Genomic DNA, 8971 nt, shown 5'->3' with positions numbered 1-8971 from the left:
CTTGCTACAGGTAACTGGAACTGTCTTGCAGAATTTACAGGACAAGACTTCTTCCATGTATATCCAGTTCTGTGTCTGGACTCTCTTCAGCATGCTGCATTTATTCCCAGGCAGACCAAGAACAGACCCTTGCTCTATAAAGCAAAGCATTGAATTTTCCCCAATATAAAGTCATTTAGATGTTGTTAAGCCTCAGGAGAGATTGCATGATGGGACTGTTAAATGCTAGAGAGATTTTGTAACTATCTCTGGTGGAGAGGGTTCTTTCAGAAGTGTGGTTAACACAGAGCAGTCTTCCAGGTCTTCTAGGTTTTCTACTATCTCTATAAGCCTTTCTACAGTGTGGCAGGACAGCATCCCGCAGGCATTGGCTCTGAACTTTTCCTGTAGGTCTTTCTGGCTCAGAGGCTTCCTCCAGTGACCGTAGAAGGTATCAGAGCGCTCTGTGAAGATGGCTCCATCCTTGAGGGCAACACTTATCTCGCAGTAGAGTGTGTTGAAATTTGGTAGGTTGTCCCGAGGGTGCTCCAGCTCTACCTTACCAAGCAACTCTCTTACCCGTGGCCTGTTGACCTGGTGTTTGTGGAATGATGGGACAGTGATGGCACCATCCAGCAGCATGGCGCAGGCCACATACTGGAAGGAGTGGCGGGCCTCATGCTCCGAGTCTGGGAAGGGCCTGTTCACATACTGGGCATCTGGAATTCTAAGCACAATTCTCTCCGTGTGGTCAGTGGGAAGCAGGGCTCTGTCTCTTACAAGCTGTTTTCTCACAGATGCAGCTGCGTCTGCCACCCAGTGCGTGGCCAAATGGGCAGGGAAGAGCTTGAAGGCCACATCCTGCTGGTCCAGCAGCCAAGTGTGTGAATCTACGTCTGGAAGGATTTTGGGGGCATAGTTGGCATAGAAGGCCCCAAACCCTGACTCCATGTCCAAGACCTGTTTGTTTCCCTGGAGACCCAGCATTGCTAGAAAAGCAGCTTCTAGCCCATGCCTGGCAGCATTGCCGATGTGAAGAGGCTTGGTCTGAGTGGCGGCATTTGCCATGGGTGCCCCAGCATGAGAAACAGCAATAGCCAGGGCCTCTTGGCACTCTGTCGTGCTGAGCCCCAAAAACTTAGATGCCGCAGCAGCACTACCCAAAGTTCCCACCACTGAGGGGGGATGGAATCTGAAAAACAAAAAACACAAGAGTTGGAGACTTACAAACCTCAACCCCCAGGGGGCAGTATAGCACAGTGGTCAGGAGCTTAGCTAATGGAGCAGCCCTAATGCCTAGGTGCAAATCTCAGCTCTTCCTCTTATTAGCTTTGTGATTTTTGGAAAAGTTTTTCAACTTCTCTGTATCTGTTTTCTCTTATATAAAATGGTCACAATAATAGTATTTACTTCATAGGGTTTTGTGAGTTTTGAACGAATTCGCATGATTACAACAGTGCCTGACATAGTAAATTATTTATAAATGGTACTTTTGCAATTATTGCCAAAAAGGCAAAAGTTGTTGAGTGCTGAAAGCCTATGTAAGTAACTGTAACAATTGAGAGCCTTGTAGAAACCATGAAAGTTCACTCAATATTCTGATTTATTCCTCCCCCAGCAGGCTGGACCAAGGGGCAAAATAAATATTAGATTGAACCATATGATACAGTCAGCGTTTGACCATTTTTGATCTATGGATTGAGCAGTCGGGTTTAGGATATTCTGAATGTTCTCATTAGTCTGAAGGACCCTAGCAAATACCAAAGTAGACTCTGCTTTGAGATGAGATGAGGGCTATTCAGAGTACCCACAGAGGCCAGAATGACATGATCATCCTGGGGTGAGAGGCTCCAATTTAGTGCATGGTCCTCATTGCTTGATCGGCTCTCTAAACCCAGAGGAGACTTTTCACTAACACTTCTGAGGTCAGACCTTTGTATATGGATATGCAGTTTGATATGTGACTGGTTGAGTTGACTTATCTGCCAGCACTAACGTCAACATCTTCAACTGAGCCAACCTCTATGTCAGAAACATCTACAGAGATAATGAGTAACAGATGAAGGGGAATGTGGCCGCCTCACGATGGGGCACAGTTTCTCCATACCTCTTTGGTATGTCCTTGGCTTCCTTGGAGAAATGCATTAATCGGCCTTGCACTTCAATACCAACGTTGAAAGCCAGCAGCAGGTCAAGGCCAGAACACTTTGGACTTGGAGGCAGGGCTTCCGATAAAGCCATGAGGACAGGAAGGACAGCTGCAGAAGGGTGGGTGGCAGGGTACCACGTGTCATCAAAATCCATTGAGTGAATCTATGTGAACAGACGCATAAACGACAACCAAAACCTAAATGTATTTCCCTGAATGCAATGACTTTTTGGACCAGTCAGGGTTTAGTTCAATAATAACCTTGTTTGACGTGAGACTTTTAGATCTGATTCTCTGAAAATTAAACCTACGAACTGGCTGCGATTCTTCATCACGTGACTTGGCACTAGACATGCTGTCCTCTGTCCACATCAGGTGCGACCCTGGGGAGCAGCTGGCGAACCGCAGGGAGCTTGGGCCTTACTCAGGTGCCACAGCCCTTGCAAGGATCTTTATCTACCTTATAAACAAAGCTGTAGAATTAGGTGGCTCCTCACTCCCTCCCTCCCTCCCTCTTCCACCTTTCAGACAAGTCACATGAAGAGTTTAATGTCATTTATTCCACATCAGGCCATATTTTTTGAACCCTTTTACTATATATAATTTCAAACTTATGGAGAAGTTGCAAGAACTCTTGAACCCAGTTTAACTATTAAGCTATATTTTAAAATCATTTGGTTTTTCCTTATATGAAATAGTAATAACCAGAAGTTCATTTAAAAATAGATTTTTGTCTACTAGTTGTGGCTGGTGCCTTTCCCACTGCTTACTTACTGGACTTACTTACTTCTGGATGCACCATTAGGTTTGACTTTCAATATTCTGAACTACTGTCCCATAAACCATAAAAATATCTCAGAAATCCCAACAGATTCATGTCCAAATTATATCTTTTAGACTGCCCGTGACACACAGAAAAAAGCATAAAAATTGTCAGATGAGAAGTGCTGATTTTTGGTTCAGAAAATGTAGATACCTTATGGCCATTGTTTCTTGCTCAATAAATATCTGTTGAATGAATGAATGAATGAATGAAAGGCTGGTTACTGGATAGAAGCTGATACTGCCCACAACAGAAAGAATTGACAAGAAATTGAGTCTGGATATTCAATTTAGAGTTGAGTTACCTTAGGGGCATTTTTATCTAAATACTTCCATCTTATTTCCTCTACTTCACAATTTGTTTGAAAAGCATCAATTCACTGTAAAAACGTGAAAACTGAAATTACTACAAGGAGAGAGGGCAGGCCACTTCACCTCTCTCAACTTCAGTGATCTCGTCAGTAAGATATGGAAACTGGGCAATTTCTGAGGTGTTTTCTGGCCCTGAAATTATTCTGATTGTTGAACAGTTACAAAGACATGGAAATCTCCTTACAGCCACACCGTTAACGAAAGCAGCATATGTTGGTGGGAGCCTGAAGTCTGGCTGGCCCCAAACAGTGCTGGATACATTGGAACTGTAGATCTGAAACAAAAGAATATCAATCAGTGATACAGAGTGTGAACCCAACGTGCCAAGTCACCATTTCAAGAGTTGTTCTTCATGTTTGGAGGCATTACTTTAATACTTCTTATTGAGCCCTTTGTGCTAGACTGAAGCCCTAGTCATTGGATTTCTTTCTTCCTTGTAGAAGAATATATAACTTTTTCTGTGGAAGGGAGAGGAGAAGCTGTTGCTCAGTCCCAGACTGAGATCCATAGGTGCGCCAAGGAATGAAGTCTGAATTTACTCTCATTCACTCCTTGAGGATAAATACTAGGGAAGGTGGACTAATCGTCTATAGACCAAGCATATTGTTTGGAGAGTGGATGCTACATCTCTCATGTAATCACCTACTCTGTGCTCAGGGTTCTGGCCCAGGCTTTTCGGAGAGAACCTTGAAGTCTTTGCATGAACAAATGGCCCGGGGCCATGGCTGCTAAGACTCTCAGGTAAAAATGTGCTTTCAGTCAGACTAGTGATCAACTTTGAGATTTTGCTAGCCTTAAGATTAAGACTGGTCTAAGATAGTGACTTAGTAAAGGATGTGGGTGAATATTAAGACTCAGGTAATAAAGCATAGAAAAGCATAAAACTATATACAACAATGCTATATACACCAAGCACTGTCTCTAAAATGAAGAGTAGGGCAGTAGAACACAAACGCACGTCCCTGGGCGCGCTTCTGGGTACACCTCACAAACAGGCGCATGTGCGCACTTGGTTTTAGCTCCAAAGTAGACATTGAGCTTCTTACTTTACTGTATTCCCTGGCTTTGTGAAACACTTCTGTACTGGTTCCCAGGAACCCAACACCCAGGGTATCCAGAATCATCCTCTTGCTCCTCTGGATAACACGATCTGTCAGGTGTCCCACTTTCAAGCCGTGGATCAGTTTGGCCAAGCTTTCTGTGACAGACTTTAAAGGGAAGAGTGTTAGAACAGTGCTTCACTCACTTTGTATTCACACACTTCCTTTCTACACGAGAACTGGAGGTAGTTTTACGTAAAGAGTTTACTCCACTATAGGAAACGCAGTTGGTTAAATTAAGTTCAGTTCCTAAAACATGATGTGTACTGACCACATGTGTGAGGCAGAGGGATGTGGAAATGAGCGATAGCCAGTTTCTGTCCTCAGTCGAGTGGAGGACACAGAGTAGCAGGCAGATAATGTGTGCTTGGGTGTTGGGCTCTGGTGGAGGCAAGCAGAGGCTCAGAGGGGGGGCAGGGGAGGGACGTCTCGCCCACCACGTGGGCACGCCTGGGCGTGGGGTGCATTCAGACAGGTAGGAGCTGTCACTGGTAGATACGTGCCAGGTGTTGAGCCGAATGTTTTAAATACAGTGTCTACTTAATACCCACTGGTCTCTAGGTATGTATCGTGAGTCTGTCTTTGCAGGTGAGGAGACCAAGACCCAGAAAGGTGAAGTCCCCAAGTCACACAGCTATAACTTAGTTAGTCTGGACACAAACCCCTGTAGGTCTAACTCCAAAATCAATGCATCTAGCTCTTAAGCCCCCATTTCCTGAGGAACACATACATCAGAAACCTGGATTTCTTGCTGAGAGTGAACATTTCTGGTTCTCCATCCCACACCTCCAGAATTAGACCCTCCTCAGAACCAGAACATTTGGAAGCTTAGTACAGGGTTCTAGGTTTCCATTAAGCTCTCTAGGTGATTCCTAGGTGATTCCTAAGATAGCTCTAGTGCTGTCATGTCCAATGTGGTAGCTAGTCTCCACATCTGGTGATGGAGCGCTACATGTGACTAGTCCAAACCGAGACGTGTCATCAGAGGAGAATAAACACTGGGTTTTGAAGACTTAGTAGGAAAACAAAGGAATAGAAAGCATTTCATTAATAATTTAAAAATATTAATTACATGCTGAAATTGATAATATTTGGGGTATATTGGTTAAATAAAATATATTATTAAAATTCATTTCATCAGTTTCTTCTTACTTTATTAAAATATGGCTACTGGAAACTTTAAAATTACACTCGAGAACCACTGCCTGCTCTTTCTGTTGGTGGAGACTTGCTGGAGGAGTAGATACCTGAGCTGGTTATGAAAACTTCTGGGAGTCAGCCAGGCGAAGGTGCTGAGAATGAAGATGGAGGTTAAAGGCAGAGGTAGCAGCGTGGGCTGGGGCTTGGAGGTGTTGGTGCGGGGCGGTGCCGTGAACTGGGCAAACTCCAGCCGCAGGGCTGCCCGCAAGGGGCAGAGGTGACAGGGAGAATGGATTTGCAGGCCAGGGCTGAATGGCGAAAGTTATATTATTCTAAAGACTGTGACATCATCAGGGAGCCATAGTGCTGTCTTAAGAGAGGAAGAGGCGTGATCAGAACTGTGTTTTGCAAAGATCTCTGTAGGTACTCATGTAGAGAATGGATGGGGAGGGGTGGACAGGGCAGGTAAGAGACCGACGCAACAGGTTCTGGATGGGGAAACGGCAGTGCCATTTGCCGTGAGAGGGAACACAGGAAGAGGAGAAGACTTCTGGGCAACGATGCTGGGCTCATCGTGAACTTGTTGAATGTGAAATGCGTGTGGTCATCCTAGTCGAGAAGACCTTATGTTTCTACCCACAAACCAGATAAAGAGCATGTCTGTTATGTAGTTGAAAACATCCTTTCATGTTTCACTATATGCCTAGCACTTAGTACCACTTAGTAAATGTTAGGTCGCTTCCCTTCCCTGCTCTGATTATTGCATCATTATACAACTTCTTTGTCTCTGTGAACATCAGATAACTCATTTTAAAATGTGAGCTATAGGATGGGGGTGGGGGCTTATTGGATAGAGGATCTGGGGTGTCTGGGGCTCTCTGACGCTAAGCTCAGTGCAAGAGCAGAGGTGCAAAGATAGAACCAGTTCCCAGCTGAAAGTCCTTCAACCTGGCCACCGACTTGTCGACTTGTCCTATATTTTCAGTCCCTAGGCTGTCAAGCCTGGGAAACCTTGCCATTTGCGAAACAGTGGGTTGCTTTTTATGTCTCTGAAGCTTTGCTAGAACAATGAGAGGAAGCAGGAGAGGAGATGGCTGGAACAGAGAAAGGGGTCTGGGATGCAAGTTTCAGGTTAGGGTGGAGAATAACAATACCTTGGATTTTCATGTGGCTAGAAATCTGGGTAAACATTTTAGGGACAGAGAAGGGAAGGAGGGAAAAGAACTGGCTTGATGATTTGCCAACTAAAACTTAGAGATTCAAGCACTGGTTGGATCCTTTCTTATAAGCAAAACTACCTCTTTTTGACCTCTCTTCCCATCCTCACAATTCCCACAGTGGAGGCAATTAATGATGGATTGTTCATCTCTTCAGGGTTAGATCTGACCCGGGAGTGCCTGCTGGGGCAACGTGTATGCCTGGGGAGCGTGTATTTGCAGGGCGCCACCATGGAGCGTGGGAGGTGATTGGGGCCTCCATCCACACAATCCCACGGTGCTAGTGACTTCTGAAAGTAGGGCCCCAATGGACCCCCTGACAAGTCCTGAACACCACCCCGTGTGCCAAAGAACAAACAGCCTCCTTCTGGCCCCTGAGGAAGGGAACACTAGGAAATAAACATGCAGCTGTTCAGCTGTATTTAGCCTTGTGCCCATCTATTTCTAAAATATCTTGTTGGTCTTCTTGATTTTCTCCTGGTATTTACATCTGTTCTTAGTAAAATACTATGATTAATGTATAAATTAAGGTGAAATATGCAGTTATTTAATAAATATTTCAGGAGTTCCTGTTATGTGTCTGCCCTGTGCTAAGCACTCTAGAATACCAAACCAAGATGTTATGGTTCCCACCACAAAAGGCTTATCTTCTCCAGGGGACTAAGGACAGTAGACAGATAATTAGGAAAGCAATCTGGCAATGCCATAATGGATACATGCCAAACTAGAAGGTTAAAATTCTATGAACTGGGCTTCCCTGGTGGCGCAGTGGTGAAGAATCCGCCTGCCAATGCAGGGGACACGGGTTCGAGCCCTGGTCCGGGAAGATCCCACATGCTGCAGAGCAACTAAGCTCGTGCGCCACAACTGCTGAGCCTGCGCTCTAGAGCCCGCGAGCCACAACTACTGAGCCTGCGTGCCACAACTACTGAAGCCCGCGCGCCTAGAGCCCGTGCTCCGCAACAAGAGAAGCCACCACAATGAGAAGCCCGCGCACCACAATGAAGAGTAGCCCCCTCTCGCCGCAACTAGAGAAAGGCCGTGTGCAGCAATGAAGACCCAACGCAGCCAAAAATAAATAAATAAATCTATAAAAAAAAAAATTCTATGAACTTATAATGATTCATTTTCTTCCTAATTTTGTACCAGAGAATTATGTCTATTCTTGGTAAAACATTGATAAAAAACAAGATGCAGTTAATTAGACCACCCAGAGGCTATGAGAAATATTAAAATCACATTTTGAAAGTAGAAGCAGGTAGCTCTTAAGAGGAGAGGGCAACTGAGGAAATCGAGAAGAAAAGGAAAGCTAGAAAAACCCGTTTAAATAAGCCACATAACAGGAAACAATACCTTGAGCATCATGTTGTTCTAAAGAGGAGGTCTGTCTCAGGAGTGAATTGGGGAGAAACTTGGTTGCTGTGTGACTGTCTTTATACTCCTCTCTTCTCTCAAACTCATTCTCTTTCACTTTGTTCTAACTGGAAAGTTTCCACCATTTCAACACCTCCCAGCTAAACTTACTTCAACTTCCTCTGCCATGAGTTGTTTAACTTACCAGTAAACTAAATAAATAAACCTAAGAAGTACAGGAGCGATGATCATATGATTCCTCACAGCTATCAGAAAAGTACATTGATGGCAAAACTAGGCTTGCATCTTGTGCCTAGATGCCATATGTCAAAATCAGAAAAATATTCACACTCTTTTATCTAGGTATTCTACTTCTAAAAATTTATCCTAAGGAAATAGACATGGACTTATGGGAAAAAAATAGCAAATGAAATAAAATAAAATTCATAGACTTACTTATAATATTAAAAATTGGAAAAAATCAAATGCCCCCCCAGTAGTGGCTTGGTTAAGTAAAATACGGCATGTACGGTATTTAAGGTACACTCTCATTTTCCCCTTCCATTTCACATCTGCTAGTCACCATTGTCAAGGGACAAAAGTACCAGAAGTTCCTGGTAGCTTGAGATTAAGAACTTAGAAGGGCATTTGGGCATTAATCACACTTCTTCTCAGGTGTTCCCTGATTTGTTCCTGAACTGCATTTTTCAGTATATGCAGATCTGTGGTTCCTGGGTCCTCCGCCTGGCTTCTGGGATCTATTGCCTGCCGCCCTGCTATTGCCCAAGTGGACTTCAACACAGCTTGTCCAAGACTTTTTGTTTATAATCAGTCACTGT

At 44.3% G+C, this 8971-nt stretch overlaps 1 protein-coding gene across 1 annotated transcript; it reads right to left on the bottom strand.

Moving 5' to 3' along the window:
* Positions 1-225: 225 nt before the first annotated feature.
* ACOD1 (aconitate decarboxylase 1) lies at positions 226-8181 on the bottom strand. Its single transcript, XM_059902905.1, has 5 exons — positions 8133-8181; positions 4369-4530; positions 3507-3596; positions 2087-2292; positions 226-1171 (listed from the first exon to the last, which is right to left on the bottom strand). The coding sequence occupies exons 1-5, from the start codon at positions 8142-8144 to the stop codon at positions 226-228; spliced, it is 1416 nt and encodes a 471-aa protein (XP_059758888.1). The 5' UTR covers positions 8145-8181.
* Between the last annotated feature and the right edge of the window lie 790 nt (positions 8182-8971).

The sequence above is a fragment of the Balaenoptera ricei genome, chromosome 18, assembly GCF_028023285.1.
Source record: "Balaenoptera ricei isolate mBalRic1 chromosome 18, mBalRic1.hap2, whole genome shotgun sequence".
NCBI lineage: Eukaryota > Metazoa > Chordata > Mammalia > Artiodactyla > Balaenopteridae > Balaenoptera > Balaenoptera ricei.
Note: the sequence above shows the minus strand (reverse complement) of the source record. Positions and strands in the feature narration are given on the sequence as shown.

Coding starts and splice junctions, on each gene's coding strand:
- ACOD1 (XM_059902905.1), bottom strand. Junction 2,293..3,506: donor CTTTCGTTAACGGTGTGGCT/GTAAGGAGATTT, acceptor CTGTTCACATAG/ATTCACTCAATGGATTTTGA. Junction 1,172..2,086: donor GCCAAGGACATACCAAAGAG/GTATGGAGAAAC, acceptor TTTGTTTTTCAG/ATTCCATCCCCCCTCAGTGG.